The sequence below is a fragment of the Bos mutus genome, chromosome 8, assembly GCF_027580195.1.
Source record: "Bos mutus isolate GX-2022 chromosome 8, NWIPB_WYAK_1.1, whole genome shotgun sequence".
NCBI lineage: Eukaryota > Metazoa > Chordata > Mammalia > Artiodactyla > Bovidae > Bos > Bos mutus.
The window spans coordinates 47834978-47861821 of NC_091624.1; the positions used below are offsets into that span (position 1 = coordinate 47834978).

General features: G+C 38.8%; 1 protein-coding gene across 5 annotated transcripts in view; it reads left to right on the plus strand.

Annotated features, from left to right (window-relative positions):
• Positions 1 to 26844, plus strand: part of INVS (inversin) — a 135548-nt gene that overhangs the window by 46609 nt on the left and 62095 nt on the right. For 4 of the 5 annotated variants that reach the window (XM_070375558.1, XM_070375559.1, XM_005909586.2 and 1 more), the window contains exons 4-5: positions 24449 to 24622; positions 26130 to 26297. In XM_070375558.1, the coding sequence (XP_070231659.1) occupies positions 24449 to 24622; positions 26130 to 26297 (342 nt within the window). The remainder of the gene's footprint in view (positions 1 to 24448; positions 24623 to 26129; positions 26298 to 26844) is intronic. The other variant, XM_070375560.1, reaches the window with a different exon arrangement.

The window sequence follows — 26844 nt, forward strand, 5'->3', positions numbered from 1 at the left end:
AAGTTTCTTTCTTATTTAATCCTAATTTTTGTATTTCACTTCCTTCCTCTTTTCTGGTTTCCCCATCCTTTTCTTCCCTGTTTTATTTGTCTGTAGCATAAACCATTCAATTTCATACAGTAGCATCTATAGGCATTGCTTACTTATTTTGGGTGGCCTCCAGAATTAAAGTTGCCACACGTCCAAAGCTTGTCCTTTCCATTGAATATTCTACTCTTAGGTCAGCAGAGTCATTCTTGAACTTGGCTGTATAACTGAGCAGACTCATTCATAAATTTAGTCTCCTTGGACTAACTAGATTTATTGTGGGCTACCAAAAATCCCTTTCAGATGTGCATGACTGCACTTGGAAGCTCTGAGCTTTACAGCCCTCTTTACTTCCATCTCTTCTAACCAGAGCAATATCTCTTATCCAGGGGCAGAAGAGAGGTAAGGATGTGATTGGGAGTTTGAGCATGAAAGTAATGTGATGGGCTTGGAGAGCGTGAATGCAAGGTGTGTTGGAGGTAATAAGATAGGTACTTCACCACAGCTATACGCAAATTCTGTCTCCTAAGGTATTAATACAAAACATAAAGCCCAATATATACTTAATGTTTAGCATCTTCTGCATTTTCTGAGGCATTGTGAAGAACATATTGGTTACTCTGATAAATTAGGGTGAAAGGAGATTTAATTGGAAACAATCTCTGCTTCAAGTGTTTTGTGGTTTGGGTGATTTTTATTTCTTGCCGCTTTTGCTGTCATTTATTCCCAATGTTTTACATTATCCAGTAGCTTGATTTTTATTATTAACAATTATAGTCTCAAGTGACTTTCTCCTTGACTTTGTGAGAGTTTCCCCCAAGCATATTTCCCAGGTTTATTCTATCCAAGAAAAATGAGGGTAGTTAATAACCTGCTCTATGTTTCTTACTAAAAAAATAAATAAATAAATAAAAATTATAAAAGCTTAAAAAGGACCTTGAAAATCATTATGTACAGCATTTCCCAAAGCTCCTTCCTTAGGACAGGTAGTCTCATGAAATGTGTGAAAAATGGATCCCATCATCAGAAAAGTTTGGGAAATACTGAATGTTATTTCTTGGAAATTTGCAATACACACTAGCATCTTAAAGATTCTGAAAAATGATATAGTAAAGAAACCTGTGTGTTTTTTTTTTGAATCCAGCATTTTTCAAAATCATTTTATCTCAACACTTTTTTAAGGCGTAAACTGATAGCATCTTAACTGAAAGTGAAAGTTGCTCAGTCGGTTACTGACTCTTTGTGACCCCATGACTATACAGTTCATGGCATTTTGTAGGCCAGAATCCTGTAGTGGGTAGCCTTTTCCTTCTCCAGGGGATCTTCCCAACCCAAGGAATCAAACCCAGGTCTCCTGCATTGCAGGCAGATTCTTTACCAGCTGAGCCACAAGGGAAACCCAAGAATACTGGAGTGGGTAGCCTATCTCTTCTCCAGCAGATCTTCTGACCAGAAATTGAACCCTGGTCTCCTGCATTGCAGGCAGATTCTTTACCAACTGAGCTATCAGGGAAGCAGCTTAAGGAATTGGTCAAAGACTTGGTAAATACTAGTTTATAACTTAATTGAATATCTTTATTTCACAGCTGAAAAACATGGGCCCTGAAAATTGTCTTACTCATCACATCTAAAAACAATGCCTTAGATCTACAAATAAATGATAGATAATGATATGCTCTTATTTAGGAAACTAGCTGTAGCCATGATCAAAACCCAGACTAGTTGAAGCCATGATCAAACCCCAGATATTCTAACTTGTATCTCATACCATTTAATACTGATAGTGCATTGAAACTTATGTGTGCTACTGTTTAAGCTGAAGATAAATTTAAAAAATGTTATTATTGCTGTAAAATGTTTCATGCTAGCTAAAAAGGCAAACTAAAAAGTGAATATTTTGCTGATGTTTTAAATAGTTTTAGACTATTGCTCTCTGTCTCTAGTCTATAACAATGTCAAATGTTGGTCCCTTGAAATTGGTTAGAGTGCTCTGGGTTTTGAAAAAACAGTTCAAGTCTGTTTAAAGCCATCTGAAAGGGGAATTTTCTGAAGCTTTTTCTATTCCCATGATTCTCACAGAATTCTCCAATTCTTTCTAGTATAGAAAATAATGGATCTTCCCTTAAAGAAGTGCTAATCCCAGAGTGATCATGTATGACAGATTTTCCCACCTCTGATCAGGTTTTTTTTTTTGCTATGTATATATATATATATATATATGTATGGTGTTTTATCCTCAAGGTGTTTCTTTTTCATGAAAATAGTGTACTGTATATAAGAAACACTCTTGGAATTTTTGTTTTTCAGGACTCTATTTTGGTATGACATTTTTTTGATCATTACCATACTTAGCTAAGTCAGATTTCACTATCATCAAAGAATATATCTGAGAATTAAAATCTCAAATTGCACTTGACCTTCCTGGTTTGCAGTCAGTTTAAATTAGATAGTATCTCCCGTCATCTTAAAACAGGTGACGTCTTAGAACGCTACTATTTGTGGAGAAAGCAACTATAACAATAGGAAACAGATGTGAGGTGAAGGAAAAGCCTGTATCATTTGTTTTAGCATAAAAAAAAAATCTATGAATAGTTTTTAATGCTGGAGATAAACAGGTATCATAAATGGTGTATGGGGGTTCACATTAGTGTATCAGAAGTTTTTATGGGCACTCTGGCTGATTACTCGATGCAACCCTGTATATTGTGCTGTGTTTTCTCAACTGCCTTTGTAAACACTGTGGCCTTAATAGATCATTTTGAAAGAAGCTACCATCCCACTGCATCTGTGTAGCCTTCTTTCAGGTTTCTGACATATCCTTAATCTGATGCTCAGCCTTGTCATTTGGATCAATAGTAAACCAGATAAGATGTCTTCTACTTGCAAGACTATGGCTATAAAAGGTATCTGAAAAATAAATTCACTTTTTATGTCCATGCCACAAACCTTGGGGGTACTAATTTGTCATTTGTCTCTCCATCTATCTGTAAACAGTCTGTTAAATTGGTTATTGATGAGAATAAGGTGAATTATACTTGAAACAAGAGTAATATAGAAATAAACTTCATAGTAAATTTCTTAGATTCCTTCAAAAAGGTGACATCTTTTTAAGAGGTGGCATATCTTAACTTTAATCTCTATGTTAGAATGAGCAATTTGTTTTCTATATTGTTTTCTATTCTACATCATCAATAATAATAATTATAATAATGTTATACTTTATAAAGCACTTTTATATACATGATCTTATCTTCATAACCTCATAATGTATTACCACTTTTATGCATTTGTCAGTCATTCAGAAATTTTTATCTAGTACCTATTAATACTATATATATAATATATATATATTATATGGCACGTGCTAGGCACTGCACATTCTGTATACAAAAAAATGTTGGTGATAATAGAAGAAATTAAAATTGTGGCATTTTAGTATTAGAAGGAATCCCCCAAATCATCTCCAAACTTACAGTTTTACGGGACGCTAACTTGCAGCTGGTTTGTGAATCATAGTCAACCAGCCATCCAGTAGCATTGTTTTTTTTTCTGTTATATAAACTGATTATCTTTCTAAAGTCAACCCATAGTTTAAATTTTTGAATCTGTGTTTCTTCATCTATGAACTGACAATGATTCTGGCCTTCATAAAAGGGATATTATGAATATTAATAAAGGTATGATTATGGAACATTTCAAAATTTAAATGCCCATCTGAGGATAAGAAACATGTCCTATAGGAAGAGACAGGGAGTAAGAGAATCAAAATGTAAGCCATGGTTCCCTCATGTTTGTGAAGTGCAGGCTGCTCATTGATTTCTTTATATTTTTCTTCATTTTTGAAGTTTCTTTAATGAACATCTTACTACTTTTATAATAAAATTAAGTTTCTTTCCCTCTCTTCCCCCTCTAGCGTTATATTTTGGAATAATTTCCAATGTAGACAAAAGTTGAAAGAATACTGCAAAGAATTCTCATGTACCCTTCACCCACATTCCCCAGATGCGCACATTTAGCCACATACGCTTTATCCTTTACTCTCAGTGTATATGAGTGTGAGACATTGTCTTCTCAACCATCTGGAGTAGGTTGTAGACATGATCCCCCTTTGCTCTCACATCTTTGGTGCATATTTCCTATTAACAAGGACATCCTCTAAATAACCACAGTTCAATTATTAAAACCAAGCAACTAACATAAATACTATTATCAAATCCTTCTTTAGATTTTTCCAGTGATCCAAATAATATCATCTATCTAAGAGAAAATCCAGGATTAGGCATTTCATTTGATTATTATATCTTTTTAATTTTCATTAATCTGAAACAGTTCCTTAATCTTCTGTGTGTGTGTGTTTGTGAGTGTGTATGTGTGACCACATATGACATCACATTCTAAGTGTACAGACCAATTACATTGTCTTTCATTTTGAATTTGTCTGATGTTTCCTCATAATCTAGATTATACATTTTTGGTAAAAATGTCGCAGGAGTGATGTGTGGTATTCTTCTTAGTGCACCATAGCAGAAACGCATGATGTTATTTGTCCCATTACTGTGATGACTTTGATCATTTGGATAAAGTGCCATCTGCCCAGGTTGCTCCAGTGTAACCTTACTTGCTTTCTTTTTGTGATTAATATGTGTTTTGTGGAGAGCTCATTTGAAACTATGTAAATATCTTATTACTCCTCAAACTTTCACCCACAAGTATTAGCCTCCTCTGGCCACTCCACCTGAGTCAGCTATTATTATGATAGCTGCCAATAATAGAAGTTTTTTTTTCATAGGTAAGAAGTAGATTTATTTAGAGAGAAACACAGAGTAGGCCCTAAAATGTTATTTTTAATCAGTTACTGCTTGTTCCAGATATGAAATTAGGTGTATGGTCTGATGGAAACTATAAAAATGACCTCTCACATTAAACAAAAAAGCTAATAATAAGTGGAAGAGATTGTACCAAGAGGCTAAAAAAAGCTTATATTAGACTTAGGGTAATGGAATTGTAGGTGATCATTTTACTTATTTTCCAAATTTTTAATAATTTTCCAAAGTTTTTAATACATATGAAATATATAATTCATAATTTTTGAATTGCTTTCTAAAATGTGTATTTGTTTATATCTAATTGGTTCACAAAGAGCTTGAGGGCAATACTAAATGTTGATTTAAGAATTGTGCTTGAATTTAGAAGGACTGTTAAACTAGAATTAAAACATAGCTGTGGCAAAAAGGACACTTAGCCTGGGATAAGTTATCAAATGGAACAATGAAAATAATCTTTCATCTGCCGATGTTTCTTTCCCATTCTAACTGCTAAACTGCAGCATTATTTTTTTTACCAACTCAGTTGCCTCTTTCTTAGTTTCAAGAGAAAAGGTCCCAGAACAGTGGAAGAAAGGTGAGGAGCAGTACAGAGTTCAGGGGTTGATCTGTAGATGGAGGTGGTGTTTGATATGACATTTTGAAGATGGCTTAGATTTGAGACTAGAAGGCACGTGTTTGAATTCAGGTATCACCATTCATTGTGGGGACTTGGCTACTATTTTGAAGATGGGTCATAGTTATGAAGTCAGATAACTACTTAGTGCTCAGCATTTAATGAAACCCTTTAATGAGTAGCCTGAATGAGGTTCATTAAAGATTTCTGAGTGTAATTGAATTTATTTACATATTTATCTATCATTTGTCTTTCCCACTATCTAAGAAATCTATCCATAGTGTGGAACTGAAGTAGAGAAGGCAACAAATGGATTCAATCAGTTGTTTGAAACAGTTTCCCCAAAGGAACATATCTTAGTCAAATAGATGAATTTTTTTTTTTTTTAACTGCATGTTAGGATCAATAGAAGGTACGTTGTTGAAAAACTAAAGATGGTGCCTACTACAAGACTTGGGGTGCTTCAAAGGAACCCATAACTTAAGCAAGATTTGTTTGGATTTAGCTTCTGAATTTAGTACTAAAACATGATTTTTTAAAATATAAATTTATTTTAATTGGAGGCTAATTACTTTACAATATTGTAGTGGTTTTGCCATACATTGACATGAATCCACCACAGGTGTACATGTGTTCCCCATCCTGACCCCCCTCCCATCCTATCCCTCTGGGTCATCCCAGTGCATCAGCCCTGAGCACCCTGTCTCATGCATTGAACCTGGACTGGTGATTCGTTTCACATATGATAATAACATAAAACATGATTTTTTAAAGGTAACTGCTTTCATTGCAACTCAGAAGACTGCTCAGGGTCAGTGAGGAGAACAGACCAGGCAGATTATAATGTTCATCAAACAATGAGAACACTAGGTGTAAATTCTTTCCTCCTCTGAAGGTTGTCATCCAACCTTCCTGTTGTATTTTTGTATTTTTTATGCACTTGCCCCTCCTTGCTTGTACTACATTGTAATGTATAATGACCATGCATATGTATTTTAAGTATTTTTAAAGCTTCCAAAACCCTTAGCAGAGTGTCTGATTCAGAGTCATTACATAGTAAGGAACTGTTGAGAATGAATTGTTGAATTAGCAAGTCTCACTCCTGATACCATTTTCAAATTACCTGTAGAGCATTTAGGAAATACTAATCCCAGAGTCTCAAATTCTGACTTCATTGACCTCGAATGAGACGCATTCTTTTTTGGTGGTTGTGAGTGCTTTTTTAAGTTCTTCATGGTTGAGAACTCTGATAATTAGGTCATTTGTTTAAACAATGATTCTCAAAGTGTGAACTCCTGGACCCAGCAGCACTGGTATCTCCCATAAACTTGTTGGAAATGTAAATTCTTACACCCCACACCAGAGCTAGTGAATGAAAAACTCTGAGGGAAGTCCCCAAGCAGTCAGTTTTCCAGCCCTTCAGAGATCCTGATGCATGCTAGAGTTTGAGAACTACTGATTTAAGATGAAATCAATGTTTACCTATAAATAAAACGTCAACTATGAGAAACAAAATACATTTTATAATCAGCCCAAAAGTTTGTGCCAACTTAAAGCACCACTCTAAATAAATGAGGGTAGCTCACAAGCACGAGGGAATTGTACGTGTGGAAATAAGCATCACAGCATTTTACAATTTTTTAATATTTATTTTTTGTATGAAATGCTCTCTACTGAAGGGACTAACTTTCATACTAATCTTAAAAAATTGTCCCTATCAGGCAGAAAATTCACATGAAAAATCCAGCATTGTGTAAGGAAGCTCAGAGTCAAGGATACCTTTCTATAGTTTCTTTTCTTAGAGAAGAGTCTGTCGACTTTTTTCTTAACAGTAATATTTTCTTTTTCTGTTGTGCTGTTTGACTGTGTGCCACTTGATAATTCTGTCTATTCCTGTGGAAACCAAGTTAGTGGATGGAGCCAAGGCTTGGAGGAGGCATTGAAGAGAAGTATTAGTAGAGTTCAGCCACAGAGCAACTAAAGATGTTGCCTTTCCTTCAGTCAAATCCTTCTTGAGAGCCAGAATCTGTTTTAAGCCCGAGAGATGTTCTTGGCTGATGTATTGTCTAGCTGCTCTGCCAGACGGATGAACATCTTAAACTTGAAAAGCAACAAATAGAGCTCCCATTCTGCCTTTGAAGTGCCATTCTTAGCCTTTGCTTAGAGAATTGTCAAATAGCTTTTCTTTTTTTTTTTTTTTTAAATAAGATATGTTTAAGGTGACATGTTAGTGATGTGGTTACCATCATAGGTGTTGAGTAATTAGAGATTTCACCTGTAAAACACAGTATTTAGGCTTGAAATCAGAAATTTAATGAAAGGAGAATGTCTCTGACTGGAAAAAGCAACACGGATTTCATTTCATTGCTATAGCTCAGTAATCCATGTAATCATTTCTATAGCTCAGTCATTCAAAAATTTGGTTTTTAAAATTGTTTCCTGTAAGGATTCACATTAAATTAAAAAAAATAATAATAAAAAGCATGAAACCAAAGTACAGTGAGACACCTAATTGGAGCCAAAAAATTATCCAAGCAGGCACTAATAATAAGGAAAGGCCCATCTTTTTTCCAATTCACTTACACTCTGTATTTGATATGGTAGCAGTATCTTGTGTTCTAGGAAAAAGAGGAGTATGGATTGCATTATACTAAGCTAAGCTATTTATGTGGTTATTTAAATTATGTTTACATTTCAGTTAGGATGTATAGATTCATTTTTCCAGTTTTATGTGCTTTCATTTATGCCGGAAATTATGTCTTTTGATAAAACAGTTGATTTATAACCTTGTCTCCTGAATCCATCTCTTCCAATCTTCAGATCCATATAGATTCTTTTCTTTTTCTGCTTTTCTTTTCTGTTGGACATCTCTGTATAGGTTTCCCTCAGACACCCTAAACTCCACATGTTAAAAAAACAGAACTCAAAATCTTCATCCTGAATCCTATTGTTCCTTCTGTCTTTTCGGTTATTGACGCCACTCTCCATTGGACCCATTCAGGAGTCCTCTTACATTTCACAGCCCGTCTTCTAATTTCCGCTTAGCTGCCAACGTTTCTATTCTGGATCGCTGCTGTAACCCCCTAACCAGTTGCACTGCCAAATATTTGTTTGCCTCAAATCAGTGCTTCAGACTGCCTCCAGGGCATTTTCTAAAAACATAAATGTACTCACATCATTTCCTTAAACTCTTGATTGGTGCCCCATTACCTACATGATAAGTTTTAGACTCTTCATCATGTTGTATTAGACTCTCCATTTTCTAGCCCCTACTCACCTCTCTAATCACATTTCACTTCTTCTTATACTTCATTCATGTTGCAATAATATAGAACTGTTTTCAAGGCCTAAGGTTTTATTTTACCCTGTATACAAGCTAAGAAGTTAGTCTGTTACTACTTCATGGATGTTGACAATAGACACAAGCCTCCAAGTCAGGGACAAAGAAACTTATTATTCACGGTGTAGGAAAAAAGCACCAGCACCCATCTGTTTGCACTGATTTCCCTTTCCCCAAAGAACCATAAGGGAGTTACCGAAGGCCCACATAGGTGCTGTACATGCAGTAGGTTCCATCACAGCACAGAGGAACACTGAACTTCAGGAATCACACTTTTGTAATGAGCAGTTAGTAAACCCAGGGGAAGAGATGTCCTGTCCTTCAAATTGATTGCAGCAGACACAGCCCAGAGAAGCTGCCTAGGCCAAGAATGGTCAAGTCTCTGCATTTTTGAAATAAGAACATGCATGGCTGATTAGGACCCATGGTAAATTGCTTCTCCCAACAACCCACCACTTGGCCCTCCATGTTCTTCACATGAGCATGCCATTCCATCAGCTACTCTGATTAATCTGACCAACAGAGACTAGGAACAAATCTAATTAATATGTCTCATATAGCATTTAAGTGATAGAATTCTAAGCTGCAGGATGAGAACAACCTGCAGTATTGACTTCAGTGTCCTGGATTAAGTCCACTGTGACTAAGTACCAGGGGAGACAGCAGGTCTTACTTTACACAGCCAAGATATACTCTGTTATCTATTACGATACATGCAAGAGAGTTTGGCTGACCTGCTGATCTCAGTGTTATTGCCAGTAATTATAGGAGGCACTAGATGGGCTGAAAAACAACCCCTAAGCCCAGTGGAGAAATATTTCCCTCTCTTCTCCAGATATAAACCTAAAACCTGAAGAGGCACAAGCCACTTTAGTTTGGGGTTTATTGTTAAACATGGATCACTGTTGGCTTTCCAGGTGGTGCAGTGGTAAAGAACCCGCCTGCGAATGCAGGAAACACAGGTTTGATCCCTGGGCGGGAAGATCCCCTGGAGTAGGAAATGGCAACCCACTCCAGTATTTTTGCCTGGAGAATCCCATGGACAGAGGAGCCTGGTGAGCTGTAGTCCATAGGGTCACAAAGAGTTGGACATGACTTAGCAACTGAGCGTGTACATACACATGCCACCCAGAGGGTATACCCACGAGGCCAGCCTGGGATTACTCTTAGGGTATGAATCCTACATTTTCAAAATAGCTGTGTATAACCCCCGACTCCTTTTGTCCTGATTATTTCCCAGGAGGCTGCCATGAGGAGATGAACTCTTTCTGAGAGTGGCCATGTACAGTAACCAAACTACCTCTCTGTTAGGTGTGTGGATCAGGAAGAGGTAACAGAAGTAGAGTTAGAAATCTTTTTGAATTTGTTTTTAAGGAAGCCGTGCCTGCTCCTGATTATTTCAGATTCCTGGAAACATTATGGGGCATAGAATGTCCATCAAATATCTCAACTATTGGCCCAATTTTGGATGGTCTTTGTGACAAAAGACACATCATAGTCAGATGATATAGAAACCCAAAACATGAAAAACACTTCAGTTTCATGGGCCTCAATGCTGTGGCTTATATAGGCTAATCAGACTGGAACAGTGACATTGTAACCTGAAACATGTCTGCAATCATGAGGCACAAGGTGTCCCTGAAAGGGGTTGGTCAAAATCCCTACCAAGAATGGGCACGGACAATGCCCTGTTAAAGTGGCCTCCTTTATTTTAAGAGAAATCGGCCAATTTAGAAGAACAAGCAAGTCTGGTACGCAGTGGTAGCTTCTACATCAAACATGGACCTTTTACTCTGGGTCTAATCTGTGATGATGGATTCATTACCATGTTTAGTGCAATGAGGAATCCAGGAAGCAAATGGCCAATGACCTTGGCAATACAGGCTTATTCAGCAGCCTGATGCCAGCTGGTCTCATAAGAGAATAGGCCCTTACAGTGGGCATCTACATGACTGACCCAGACTGTTCAATTGATAGCTAGAATTTATCTCCATAGTTTGTAGCCCCATAGAGGGATGTCTTTAAACTATCATTTATAGTCTTCCAGGTGCCAGATCAGATGACTTGAACATTGACAACATTCCATGCATTAAAAAAAGCATGTCCCATCCCTAAGAGTAGTGTCTAAGTTAAGGACAATGGCTTTCACTTCAGCCCACTGGGCTGACCTGTTGTCAGCATAGTCGGTCATCCAGAGTTGCCATTGAGATTGGACTGCTTCCCAGTTGTGTTTGGACTGCCTCGCAGTGGGTGCCATCAAGTTTTAACTTAGCCAGATCATCAGTAAATCAGGCCAAGGCATTCAGGGGAGCCTCTATGTATTGAGGGCACCATTAAACAAGCAGCTTTGCTTTAAACAGTGGCCACCTCTACACCCAGTGCTTTGTCCTCATTACCAGACAAAGCAGACTATAGCAGGGATTGGGTACATGGCGCAGTTGGCTCTGCATTATTAAACAGGCATTGCATTCATTTTCACTTTTGAGCTGTTGCTCACTCAAGTCTCAACCAAGGGAACGTCTACTGTTTTCATTCCACCCAAAGTTCTATATCAAATAGCAGGGTCTCATTGCTTTCACCATTTATTTCCACTTTGGAAAGCCCTTGGCTCAGCAACCACAACCACACTGCCTTTCAGCTTGCTGCCCCATTGTCATGCTGTCATCTCTTTCTCTGATTGCCCAGAGGAAGGTGAGCCAAAACCAAGGCATCATTTGGGCAGGTTCTTTTAATCCTACTCCTCATCACTGAGTCAACAGACAGGTCAGTGGGGTCCTTTACTTCCCCAGCCCTGCCCACCATGTGGGTGTGTGAAGATTCCACATGGAATCTTCTCATCCCTGAACCTGACCTGCAGGGCCCTTGTCCTTACTCTTTGAGAAGACTATGTCTCTGTCAGCATCCGCTCCTCATTTCCTGTAATGTCAGGTGTTGGATTTAATTTATCCTACTTCCCTGCTTTTTTCTTTGTATGTACCAACTTACTACAAGGTAATAAATTAGCTCTGAGTACTGGCAGAAGATATATGAGTACCATCAGAGACAAAAGAGCTTACTACTGATGGCACAGCAGAAAGCATAATCACTTGCATCTTTGCATCAGTTCCTTTACACCAAGAACCAGGAGGCATTGCCAAGGCCCCAGATGGACACTGAGCACACAGTGGGTTCACATGGCATCTGAGGGATGCTGAACTGGGGCGTATCTCCAACTTTACTACTTACTTTAGTAAACACTAAGCAAGACTGCTCTTGATCTAACGCTCAAGGAGACATGAATGTCCCACAAGTTTGCTCGGTACAAAACCAATTCCAAGAAATGGCCCAGGTAGAGGAGTCAAGGCTTTGCATTCTTGGCACACTTAATAAGAACGTGCAGGGACACTCCAGCCCCATGGCAGAGTGCCTCTCCCGACACTACTGTGGTATTTCTAAGACTGATTTGTGTCTGCAGCCATTACAGGAAAGCTTGATATAAAGAGGTTATTAATATTTGTGACCTATATACTTCCTGCTGCTGCTGCTGCTAAGTTGCTTTAGTCATGTCTGACTATGCAACCCTATAGACCTCAGCCCACCAGGCTCCTCTGTCCCTGGGATTCTCCAGGTAAGAATACTGGAGTGGGTTGCCATTTCCTTCTCCATATACTTCCTAGGGATAGTGATTTTTATTAAAAATTAATATTGTAAATGCCTTGAGAGTTTATAAATATGTAATTATATAGATATTAGAATTAATCATAACAAATCATGTTTACATTACTTCCATTTCAGTTTTAAGTAATGTATCTTTTGGGGTACAGAATGATTAGGATTTAGATAAAATATGGCAGAATGCCTACCTTACTTTTATTTGTGCTATTATATATATATATATAGTTATATTTCCATGACAAAATTATACATAAACCTATAAATGAAAACAAAATAAAGTGAACACTTGGTGGACAGTTGTTTTCTCCCTCAACCTCCATGAGAGTAAATATAAATGCTGAGGACATAGAACAAGAATGCATCAGGAAACATAGGTTTGGGGAAAATATCTGGTCTCTTCAGTGTCCCAGTGGGGAAAAGGGCTGCTATGTGCAGTCCTGTATTCACACTAAAAAAAAAAAAAAAAATTGCTTAGAATTTGGGGGTATTCTTTGTCTTGACTTGAGACTATTACTTTAGAGGAAGCTGTTTTAGAGAAGTGGCAGGAGCAGGACAAAGATCAAGTCTCAGGAGCAGGAAGCTATCTACCTGCTCAGTGACAGTAACTGTGGTACCCCTAATATCAGTAGACGTGGGGCTGCAAAACATCATCATAAACACAAATTCTTAAATGGACCAGGAGCTGGGTGTTAGCAGCTATAAAGATGAGCAGAGAGGAAAAAAGGAAAACAAAACAAATAAAAAATAACAGCAAATAATCTCTGCTTCAAAATGAACCCGCAAACAAACTAGATGAAGAAATCTAATGCTGAGACAACTAACAATATCATTTCAGATAATGAGTTTATTCCTAGCAGAAGTGTGTAAACAAAGCCAAAAGAACAGCCACACAAAGAGAGAAGGTATTTGCTAAATAAGTCAAGAATTAGTATCAAGGAAACTCCTACAGATCAGTAAGGAAAAAACAAATAGCTCAGCTGTGAAATGAGTACACAACACAAAAAGGCTGTTCAAGAAGAAGAAACAAATAGCCAACAAAGACATTCCACCTCAGGAAGGGAAGTGAAAATTAAATCCATGATAAGGCACAGTTGTGAACCCATTGGCAAAAGTTAGCAAGTCTGACAAAACCAAGTGTGGAGAAGATGTGGGGAAACAAAAATTCTCAAACATAACTGGTGTGAATGTAAATTGGAGTACCTACTTGAGAGAACAGCTTCAGCCCAGCAGTTTCAGAAATTCTGGTACAGGTACCAAGAGATATATATGAGAAAATTCATTCCAATATTGTTTGTAATAGTGAAAAATGAGAAACAAGCTAAATATTCCCTTAGAGATAAATAAATATACTATTTTCATATGACAGAATGCTGTCTCCAGTGAAAATGTATGAACCAAAGCAATTTGGATATATCTCATTGCTTTGAGTAAAAGGTGGCAAGTGATTCCTGGAGGGCTACTTATATAAAGTTTGAAAACATGCAAAATAATGCTGTGTAGTTTATGAATACATGTATTTATAAGAAATAAAATATATCAAAACATCCATGGGAATAATAATCACCAATTTCTCCAAAGATAGAAAGGGAATAGAGCTGGGAAAGGGCACAAAGGGAGTGTTAACCATCTATGTTATATTTTATTTCTTAAAAATGAAAAATTAAAATATCAAAGTATTTCACTCAAAACCTCCATATCTTTGTTATTTAGATTAAATGACTTTTCCTAAAAAAAAGGAGTTCATCTTAGCAAATTGGACAGACAAAAATATGAACTTAAGTGGCATTTTGAGTTGAGTCAGATTCATTTCAAGTGCTGTTCTCCAGGTCAGAGAGCTTTTTCATTCTCTTTTACCCTTTTAGATATTATACTCCTTTTCATGTATCTGAGGAAAATCCAAATGTCTTAATCATTTACATGACAGACAAAAAATCATCATGTTAATAATTAGAAAGATTAAGATGAAGATTATTAGTACCTAACAATAAACAGCCAGAGAAGGCAATGGCACCCCACTCCAGTACTCTTGACTGGAAAATCCCATGGACGGAGGAGCCTGGTAGGCTGCAGTCCATGGGGTCGCTATGCGTTGGACACGACTGAGCAACTTCACTTTCACTTTTCACTTTCATGCATTGGAGAAGGCAATGGCAACCCACTCCAGTGTTCTTGCCTGGAGAATGCCAGGGACAAGGGAGCCTGGTGGGCTGCTGTCTATGGGGTCGCACAGAGTCGGCCACGACTGAAGCGATTTAGCAGCAGCAGCAGCAATAATAACAGCAACAACAAAAAACCCCAAACCGAAAAATGACATCTTACTCAATGTTTCAGAGCCATTAGGAAATATTTTCACATTTGAGTGGTGTAATAGACATTGTATCAGAGTTAATATCGTTTTACTGATGAAATAGGACTTTTTTGTAACTTTAGTTCTCATTTCTGCTTACTTGCCTGCAGAATTTTCTTAAGAATATATACTCTTTTGATCTATTATCTGTTTCACTCTTAAACTATTTCCTACCCAGTCTGGAATTATAAAAGTAGATCCCCAGTCTTCAGCTCAGGATCATGTCATGTGGCCCTAAGAGATGATACTAAGTTCTTAGTATCAAAACAAAAGTAATTGTGCCATAATAAACCTGAAAACTTAAGAAGTCCTGATTTGGAGCAATAGTGAGGAAATGTTTGAACATTTTGTTTGTTTGCACTTGTATTGAGGGGGCTTTATGGGAAACAGAGTAGCCTATAACACGGGTCTCCAAAGTCATACAGTCTTCAGGGGGTTATCAAAATAGCTTGCTGCCTGAAACTAGTATTTTCCTCTTTTCCACTGTTACTAGGAATACTTTCTTGAATTTAGCTCAAAGAGTTGTCTGTCCCCTCTGTTCATTCTCAGAATTGAGTTTGTATACACTGAGCATTTAACAAATGCTTATTCATAAAACCAAGGAGGTTGATCTTGGTCCAAAAGGATTAAATTTTTTCTAGTCCCAGCATTTGTCAATAGTATCTCAGATGGTCTGTGTCCTTTGGAATAGGAGAAGCTAGCCTGATCATGCAGGAGACCCCGGTTCAATTCCTGGGTCAGGAAGATCTCTTGGAGAAGGGATAGGCTACCCACTCCAGAATTCATGGGCTTCCCTGGTGGCTCAGCTCGTAAAGAATCCTCCTGCAATGCAGAAGACCTGGGTTTGATCCCTGGGTTGGGGAGATCCCCTGGAGGAGGGCATGTCAACCTAGTATTCTTGCCTGGAGAACCCCATGGACAGAGGAGCCTGGGGGCCTACAGTCCATGGGATTGCAAAGAGTCGGACATGACTGAGTGACTAAGCACAGCCTAGCAGCACTCCCCACTAAATTCCGATTGGGTATGTTCTTTTTGGTACTGTATCACCTTTATCTGAAGGTATAGACATTTTTCTCAATGTAAAAAAAAAAAAAATCAGAAAAGCCATTATATAGAACATTCCATCTGTTTTTATTTTCACCTGTTCCTAACCTTGCTTCTCTCCTTAATCACTAGCTGAGCTACGTATACTGTGTTCAGTCGGATCTTTCTGTCTGCTTGCCCTCAGTCATGGGCCATTCTTGGTTCCACTTGACCATCTGTTTTTTGTTGCTTCCTCCACATTGGAAAACTGTTTGTAATAAAATTAGCGAACATCATTTGCTTTGTGTACTGTTCTAAGTACAGATATTACCTTTATCATTTCATATACATGATAATCTCAGGTACTATTATTATTCCTGTTTTACAGATGAGGAAATTAGAAGCACAGGAAGATACTTTTATTTGATATGTAAAAATTTACCCTGATACTTCTGTGAGGAAAAAAGATGAAATCTGTGTCAAAATAAAGTACATTCTACTCTTGTCTGCTTTGTAACAAGGCTCCAAGAATGTTTTTTGAATGATTGAGTAATTACTACTGAAATGTACCATGTTTTGTGTAGAATAATGTGGAGTGTAAATATAATAAGCCCAGAATAATGTGGAGTGTAAATATAATAAGCCTCGTGTCTATAACTCAGTAGCCACCCCCTAACATATTCTAGTTTCCTTCTTCTCCTTCCCTTTTCCTCTTAATTTCAAAATCACAATGATTGTCTGATTGACTATCTTTAAAAGGTCATGATGAATTATTCTGTAATATTTGAAATGTTATGCTCAGAAAGGTCAAACCTTATTTTTTTGGTATGAAGTACCACATAGGTTTGTTTTTCCTGGGCATTTTTTTTCTTTTTTCAAAGAAAGATAGCAAGAGATTTAGAGCAGGGTGCCCTCTTGAGGAAATTTTAGTACCTTCTCAAAAATTGGAACTGGCACTGGGTGAAATGAAAAAAATCCAGATAAATGATGTCCACTATGAATGAAGCACTGATAAATAAATCTTAAAAAATAAGAGTAACCAAATACCACATATTTGAGAATTAATATTCTTAACTGTTATGCACTAATTTAGCAAATGTCAATAAGTTTTAAATAAAAACAAAAAGCTATAGAAGATATTTTATATCCTCCTATTCACTCAGTCCTTCAAGTAACATTTATTAAGCACCTAGTCTGTGCCAGGAACCATGCCGAGCACAGTGATCAATAAAACATAGCCTCTGCATTCATGATGCTTACTACTTGTGAGGAAGATCTCAGTAAAGAGAAATTAACAGATATGTATGTAACTACAAACTGGGGAAAGTGCTGTGAAAGAAATGAAAAGATTCTGCAATAAAGAAGAACAAAATAAGTTTTCCTTAGGGTGGTCAAGGAAAACCACTCTGAATGGAAATAACTGAGCTGCATCCATGCTTTTCAATCCATTCCAGGTTTGCCCATCTAGTGTAGACAGCCTTATGGATGTTTTTCCTAGTTTTCTCCCTTATTTCAGCCTCTACCCTGGAGCTGAGTTGACTCCTGCCTCTGAGGCAAGCAGACAAGTCTCATTCTTCTTTCCTCACCTCCCTGTTGCCTTAGAGCCTCACATTCATTACAGTGGGGGTGGGGGTGCTCAATTAATAAATGCCTTCCTTATTAATTCTCATAGCCACTGATAGTAGAACATTAAAGCATTGTAATTATATTATTTAAAAGCCACATTACCAACAATGTTAAGGATGTAGACGGTGTCCAGTTCAGTCGCTCAGTCGTGTCCGACTCTTGCAACCCCATGAATCGCAGCACGCCAGGCCTCCCTGTCCATCACCAACTCCCGGAGTTCACTCAGACTCACGTCCATCGAGTCAGTGATGCCATCCAGCCATCTCATCCTCTGTCGTCCCCTTCTCCTCCTGCCCCCAATCCCTCCCAGCATCAGAGTCTTTTCCAATGAGTCAACTCTTTGCATGAGGTGGTCAGAGTACTGGAGTTTCAGCTGTAGCATCATTCCTTCCAAAGAACACCCAGAGCTGATCTCCTTCAGAATGGACTGGTTGGATCTCCTTGCAGTCCAAGGGACTCTCAAGAGTCTTCTCCAACACCACAGTTCAAAAGCATCAATTCTTCGGCGCTCAGCCTTCTTCACAGTCCAACTCTCACATCCCTACATGACCACTGGAAAAACCATAGCCTTGACTAGACGAACCTTTCTTGGCAAAGTAATGTCTCTGCTTTTGAATATGCTATCTAGGTTGGTCATAACTTTCCTCCCAAGGAGTAAACGTCTTTTAATTTCATGGCTTCAGTCACCATCTGCAGTGATTTTGGAGCCCCCAAAAATAAAGTCTGACACTGTTTCCACTGTTTCCCCATGTATTTCCCATGAAGTGATGGGACCAGATGCCATGATCTTAGTTTTCTGAATGTTGAGCTTTAAGCCAACTTTTTCACTCTCCTCTTTCACTTTCATCAAGAGGCTTTTGAGTTCCTCTTCACTTTCTGCCATAAGGGTGGTGTCATCTGCATATCTGAGGCTATTGATATTTCTCCCGGCAATCTTGATTCCAGCTTGTGCTTCTTCCAGTCCAGCGTTTCTCATGATGTACTGTGCATATAAGTTAAATAAACAGGGTGACAATATATAGCCTTGACGTACTCCTTTTCCTATTGGAACCAGTCTGTTGTTCCATGTCCAGTTCTAACTGTTGCTTCCTGACCTGCATACAGATTTCTCAAGAGGCAGATCAGGTGGTCTGGTATTCCCATTCCTTTCAGAATTTTCCACAGTTTATTGTGATCCACACAGTCAAAGGCTTTGGCATAGTCAATAAAGCAGAAATAGATGTTTTTCTGGAACTCTCTTGCTTTTTCCATGATCCAGCGGATGTTGGCAATTTGATCTCTGGTTCCTCTGCCTTTTCTAAAACCAGCTTGAACATCAGGAAGTTCACAGTTCACATATTGCTGAAGCCTGGCTTGGATTATTTTGAGCATTACTTTACGAGCATGTGAGATGAGTGCTATTGTGCAGTAGTTTGAGCATTCTTTGGCATTGCCTTTCTTTGGGATTGGAATGAAAACTGACCTTCTCCAGTCCTATGGCCACTGCTGAGTTTTCCAAATTTGCTGGCATATTGAGTGCAGCACTTTCACAGTATCATCTTTCAGGATTTGAAAGAGCTCAACTGGAATTCCATCACCTCCACTAGCTTTGTTCGTAGTGATGCTTTCTAAGGCCCACTTGACTTCACATTCCAGGATGTCTGGCTCTAGGTGAGTGATCACACCATCGTGATTATCTGGGTCATGAAGATCTTTTTTGTACAGTTCTTCTGTGTATTCTTGCCATCTCTTCTTAATATCTTCTGCTTCTGTTAGGTCCATACCATTTCTGTCTTTTATCGAGCCCATCTTTGCATGAAATTTTCCCTTGGTATCTCTAATTTTCTTAAAGAGCAGCCATGAAGAGATACCCCACGCCCAAGATAAGAGAAACCCAAGTAAGACAGTAGGTGTTGCAAGAGGGCATCAGAGGGCAGACACACTGAAACCATACTCACGGAAAACTAGTCAATCTAATCACACTAGGACCACAGCCTTTTCAACTCAATGAAACTAAGCCATGCCCGTGGGGCCACCCAAGACGGGCGGGTCATGGTGGAGAGGGCTGACAGAATGTGGTCTGCTGGAGAAGGGAATGGCAAACCAGTTCAGTATTCTTGCCTTGAGAACCCCATGAACAGTATGAAAAGGCAAAAAGATAGGCTATTGAAAGAGGAACTCGCCAGGTCAGTAGGTGCCCAATATGCTACTGGAGATCAGTGGAGAAATAACTCCAGAAAGAATGAAGGGATGGAGCCAAAGCAAAACAATACCCAGTTGTGGATATGACTGGTGATAGAGCAAGGTCCGATGCTGTAAAGAGCAATACTGCATAGGAACCTGGAATGTCAGGTCCATGAATCAAGGCAAATTGGAAGTGGTCAAACAAGAGATGGCAAGAGTGAATGTCGACATTCTAGGAATCAGCGAACTCAAATGGACTGGAATGGGTGAATTTAACTCAAGTGACCATTATATCTACTACTACAGGCAGGAATCCCTCAGAAGAAATGGAGTAGCCATCATGGTCAACAAAAGAGTCCAAAATGCAGTACTTGGATGCAATCTCAAAAACGACAGAATGATCTCTGTTTGTTTCCAAGGCAAACCATTCAATATCACAGTAATCCAAGTCTGTGCCCCAGCCAGTAACGCTGAAGAAGCTGAAGTTGAACGGTTCTATGAAGACCTACAAGACCTTTTAGAACTAACACCCAAAAAAGATGTTCTTTTCATTATAGGGGACTGGAATGCAAAGGTAGGAAGTCAAGAAACACCTGGGGTAACAGGCAAATTTGGCCTTGGAATATGGAATGAAGCAGGGCAAAGACTAATAGAGTTTTGCCAAGAAAATGCACTGGTCATAACAAATACCCTCTTCCAACAACACAAAAGAAGGCTTTATACATGGACATCACCAGATGGCCAATACTGAAATCAGATTGATTATATTCTTTGCAGCCAAAGATGGAGAAGCTCTATACACTCAGCAAAAACAAGACCAGGAGCTGACTGTGGCTCAGATCATGAACTCCTTATTGCCAAATTCAGACTTAAATTGAAGAAAGTAGGGAAAACCACTAGACCATTCAGGTATGACCTAAATCAAATCCCTTATGATTATACAGTGGAAGTGAGAAATAGATTTAAGGGCCTAGATCTGATAGATAAGATAGAGTGCCTGATGAACTATGGATTGAAGGTCGTGACATTGTACAAGAGACAGGGATCAAGACCATCCCCATGGAAAAGAAATGCAAAAAAGCAAAATGGCTGTCTGGGGAGGCCTTACAAATAGCTGTGAAAACAAGGGAAGTGAAAAGCAAAGGAGAAAAGGAAAGATATAAGCATCTGAATGCAGAGTTCCAAAGAATAGTAAGAAGAGGTAAGAAAGCCTTCCTCAGTGATCAATGCAAAGAAATAGAGGAAAACAACAGAATGGGAAAGACTAGAGATCTCAGTCGCTCAGTCGTGTCCAACTCTTTGTGACCCCATGGACTGCAACACACCAGGCTTCCCTGTCCCTCCCCAACTCCTGGAATTTGCTCAAGCTCATGTCCATTGAGTTGGTGATGCCATCCAACCATCTCATCCTCTGTCATCCCCTTCCCCTCCTGCCTTCACTCTTTCCCAGCATCAAGGTCTTTTCAAATGAGTCAGTTCCTCACATCAGGTGGCCAAAGTATTGGAGTTTTAGCTTCAGCATCAGTCCTTCCAATGAATATTCAGGGCTGATTTCTTTAGGATGGGCTGGTTAAATCTCCTTACAGTCCAAGGGACTGTCAAGAGTCTTCTCCAACAGCACAGTTCCAAAGCATCAATTCTTAAGTGCTCAGCTTTCTTTATAGTTCAAATCTCACAACCATACATGACTACTGGAAAACCCATTGCTTTGACTAGATGAACCTTTATTGGCACAGAAATGTCTCTGCTTTTCAATATGCTGTCTAGTTTTGTCATAGCTTTTCTTCCAAGGAGCAAGCGTGTTTTAATTTCATGGCTGCAGTCACTATCTGCAGAGATTTTGGAGCCCCCCAAAATAAAGTCAGTCACTGTTTCCATTGTTTACCCATCTATTTGCCATGAAGTGATGGGACTGGATGCCATGATCTTAGTTCTCTGAATGTGAGTTTAAGCCTACTTTTTCACTCTCCTCTTTCACTTTTATCAAGAGGCTCTTTAGTTCTTTGCTTTCTGCCATAAGTGTGTGTCATCTGCATATCTGGGGTTATTGATATTTTTCCCAGCAATCTTGATTCCAGCTTGTGCTTCTTCCAGCCCAGCATTTCTCATGATGTACTCTGCATATAAGTTAAATAAGCAGGATGACAATATACAGCCTTGACTTACTCCTTTCCCAATTTGGAACCAGTCTGTTATTCCATGTCCAGTCCTAACTGTTGCTTCTTGACCTGCATACAGTTTTTTTTAAGAGGCAGGTCAGGTGGTCTGGTATTCCCATCTCTTGAAAAATTTTCCACAGTCTGTTGTGATACACACAGTCAAAGGCTTTGGCCTAGTCAGTAAAGCAGAAGTAGAGGTTTTTCTGGAACTCTCTCTTGCTTTTTTGATGATCCACAGATGTTGGCAATTTGATATCTGGTTCCTCTGCCTTTTCTAAATCCAACTTGAACATCTGGATGTTCACGGTTCACGTACTGTTGAAGCCTTGGAGAATTTTGAGCATTACTTTGCTAGTGTGTGAAATGCGTGCAGTTGTGCAGTAGTTTGAATGTACTTTGGCATCTTCACATCCTGTAATGTGAAGTCAAGTGGGCCTTAGGAAGTATCACTATGAACAAAGCTAGTGGAGGTAATGGAATTCCAATTGGGCTATTTCAAATCCTAAAAGATAATGCTGTGAAAGTGTTACATTCAATATGCAAGCAAATTTGGAAAACTCAGCAGTGACCACAAGACTCGAAAAGATCAGTTTTCATTCCAATCCTAAAGAAAGGCAATGCCAAAGAGGGTCTCAGAAGATGAAGAAGATAGGCTGCCCTGCCTGCCACTATGCTTTGAGTAGAGAAAGAGAAATAGGCGTGAGAACGGCAGAGAATTTGATCATGGTATATAGTTTGTTCATGTTGACTGTGAAATATGTATGGAATCTAGAAAATGGTACTGATGAACATTTTTGCAGGGCAGGAATAAAGACATGGACATAGAGAACACACTTGTGGACATGGAGAAGGGAAGGAGAGGGTGAGACAGATTGAGAGTAGCCATCTCTGGGGTCGCACAGAGTCGGACACGACTGAAGTGACTTAGCAGCAGCAGCAGCACTATTGACACATATACACTACCAAGTGTGAAATAGATAGCTAATGGGAAGCTGCTGTATAGCACAGATTACTCCGCTCATTGCTCTGTGATGACCTAAACGGGTGGGAGGGGGGAGGGGAAGCTCGAGAGGGAGGGGAAGTATGTAACTTATAACTGATTCATGTTGTTGTCCAGCAGAAACTAACACAACATTGTAAAGCAATTATACTCCAATAAAAATGAAAGAAATAGAATTATCTGTGGTACCAAACGTATTGAAGTCTCCAATCAGAATTGGAGATACGGAAGTAGATCTCAGGGAAGAGTTCGAAAGCACTACTCTTCAAGGGTTTCAAAGCTCCCGCAGGCATACTGTATAGTGGTTGACCTGAGTACCATTATGTGTTAGTGGTTCAGTCGTGTCCGACTTTTTGTGACCCTATGGACTATAGCCCACCAAGCTACTCTGTTCATGGAATTCTCGGCAAAAATACTGGAATGGGTTGCCATTCTCATCTCCAGGGGATTGTCCCAACCCAGGGATCGAACCCGGGTTTCCCACATTGCAAGCGGATTCTTTTCTGCCTAAGCCAGAAAGGAAGCCCAAGTACAATTGCATTCAATCCACCTGGAGAAAGAAGTTTATCTAGAACTGCTTTCTCCAGATGGATTGATTGTGCCAGATGGGAGGGTTTAACCTATGTGGACAGCACTGCCTGCAGTGGGTGGCCCACAGTGACTTCTGGGTTGGTGTTCATGTGACCATATGCGTCTGGAACCTGAACTGTGAGGAAGTTCCTTATATCTTAGTTGTAACTATAAATATCTCTCTTCAAGAACAGTAACCACCTTCTTATTAACCAGTTGCTATGGAAAAAATATTTAACCCCTTTGAATCTCACTTCTCTCACCTCTAAATTGGGGTTAAAAATCTCTGTTTACTTCACAAAGTTATTATACTTTGAATATAAATAATATATTCTGTGCTGGTCAGATTGTGCTGAAACTAATACATTCATACATTGTTGCTGCTGCTAAGTCACTTCAGTCCTGTCCTATTCCGTGCAGCCCCACAGACAGGGGCCCACCAGGCTCCCCTGTCCCTGGGATTCTCCAGGCAAGAACACTGGAGTGGGTCGCCATTTCCTTCTCCAGTGCATGAAAGTGAAAAGTGAAAGTGAAGTCGCTCAGTCGTGTCTGACTCTTCGCGACCCCATGGACTGCAGCCCACCAGGCTCCTCCGTCCATGGGATTTTTCAGGCAAGAGTACTGGAGTGGGGTGCCATTGCCTTCTCCGACATTGTTGCTGCTAGATAGCAATTTGAAAGATACACCAAAAAGCATAAAATACACAAACTCCTTTGACCCAGTGATTTTGTTCCTGGTAATTTATTCTATGAAAAAAAAAATAAAAAAACTAAGTGAAAAATCATATACATTGTAGCATTTTCTATTCAAAAAGTTATAAACGATAATAGAATGATTAAATAAAATATCTTGGCTTAACACAATGAAATATTGACCAACCCCTAAGGAAACTGTAGGTATGTAGAAAACAGTTGGAAAAAAACATGAACAAAATAAAACAACTGATAGTATAGTAGAATTTTAAGTATTTTTCCTTTTATTAATTTATCTGAATGTTATTACTCCAGCAGAATAATTAAAATGCTTAAAGCATTTAAAAATTTTAAAAAATTTTGGCTCCAAAGTACATTTCTTCTTACTGTCTCTTATTTTTCATTTAGGGAAATTATCGTTTCATGAAACTCTTACTTACACGCAGAGCAAACTGGATGCAGAAGGATCTGGAAGAAATGACTCCTTTACACTTGACTACTCGGCACAAGAGCCCTAAATGTTTGGCGCTTCTGCTGAAGTTTATGGCACCAGGAGAAGTGGACACACAGGATAAAAACAAGGTAACGGTCGCGAAGAGTCAGACACGACTGAGCGACTGATCTGATCTGAACAGACTATCAGAATCAAAGACAAGTAGAACATAAAGCAGACACTTTATTTTATGATGTGAAGCCTCAAGGAAGAAGGCCTCAATTACCACTCATACATGGTAGAACAATTCCAAATCTCCACATGCCCTAGTAAAGGATTTCACTTAAATTGTGTCCTGCTAGCAACTTAGTGTAGTGGGTAGTATCATCTTTTCACATATGGGGAAACTGAAGCTCAAGAAGATTAAAATTCTACCAAAGATCCAAGTGCCAGGGCTAGAATGTGAACCCAGGCCTGTCTAACTCCAACTCATTATTTGACTGCTAGTCATGATAGTTGCAATTTGTTGTGAGATTTGTGGTGACCAAATGCCCCCAAATAATGTACTTAGTGCATAATTGCTTTAATGTCCTGGTCTTTGGCATACTTTGTCTTGGGTTTCAGCGTAGAAGCCGCTACTTGTTCTGTGTCCATCAACTTACTTAACCTCTCTATACCTCAATTTTCCCATATGCAAAAAGGGGATAACAGGGTTGTTGAAGATAAAATGAGATAGTATATATCAAGTGTTTAGCACAATGCCCAGTGCATAGTATGCTGTCAATAAATATTAGCCGTAAAATTATTATTAATTTCACTTTGATTGTAATATTTGCTCTGACATTGTTATTGGGATTCATTGTGTTCCCTGCTCTTGAATTCGAACGTATTGTATACATTGGTCATTGTTTTGATCAACATTCTGATTATTCTTTACAGGAAAAAAATGTGGTCTTTAGTTAGACAAAGGCAGTCATCCTCTTCCTTTTCATCAGGCACTTAATCATAAGAGTTTTGCAAACTCCTGCGTGCTCATGAAATTAACTCTTATAATTAAGTCCCTGGGTTGATACTCAATAATCTTTTCACTCCCATAGTATTCTTAATGTGATTTTTAAATTTTGTTTAGTAGTCACTCATATAACCTGAAGTTCTGAGATCAATTTTTTAATTTTACAACTACTGTAAATTGATGTTATTCCTAACTCACAGCATTTGTAGTGCTGATAGTTCACTGAGAATTCCCTGGGCATCCAGTGGTTGGGACTCTGCATTTTCACTGCTGAGAGCACGGGTTCTCTGGGTTGGGGAACTGTGATTCTTCAAGCCACATGCTACGGCCAGAAAATAAATATTTCACTGAAAAAAGCACTTTGTTCAATCCACAAAGACCCATTAATCACTTGAGTAAAAGTCTTTTACTGCATTTGTGCCATTTAGCAGATTGCTTATCCTCCTTATGCTCAGTTTCCTCATCAGTCACGTGCAAGTTCAAGAGTGCTCATCTCCCAGAGTTGTCCTGATACAGACTATAGGAGAGAAAATATACAGAAGTCTTACAGCTGTAGCTGTCATGCAGTAAGAGTTTGGGAAAAGTTTGTTGTGTTGTCACTATTCTGTTGTCAATGTCATTTTGAAAATCTCTCCATTTTGCAGCAAACAGCTCTGCATTGGAGTGCCTACTACAATAACCCTGAGCATGTGAAGCTGCTCATCAAGCATGATTCTAACATTGGAATTCCTGATGTCGAGGGCAAGATCCCACTTCACTGGGCAGCCAACCACAAAGATCCAAGTGCCGTTCACACAGTGCGATGCATTCTGGTAGGTATAATGGATGGCCTTACCCCCCAAAAGAAATTATGTTATGAATTATCCACTGTATGCAAAAGCATTTTATAGCACACAAGCAAATTATGACACAAAAGAGTACAACAAAAAACGTAGGAGCTCATCAGCAAGAAATAGAGCATTTTAATACTGTGATTTAAGACCACACAGAAATTTCCTGCATGCCTGCTTCCCAAGGCATTCTCTCTCCCTATACCACGCTCATTTCTGTCCCCCATCAGCTACTTTTCTGAGTTCCTATTTATCATCCCTGACTTTGTTTTATACTTGTTCTTATCAAATAGTAAGTAGATGTAAATGAATAAATACATTTAAGATATAAGGAATAAGGAAACTTATGTACTCATCACTGAGTGGAGGAGCCAAGTAAATCACTGTTTAAGTTCCCTGGGTACCTCCAAGTAGCATTCTTTTCTCTCCTTTCTCAGAGGCAGCCACTACCCTCAATTTTGTGCTTATTATTCCACTGGTTTTCATTATAGTTTTGCCACATATGTTTGCATTCCTAAACAATGTACTG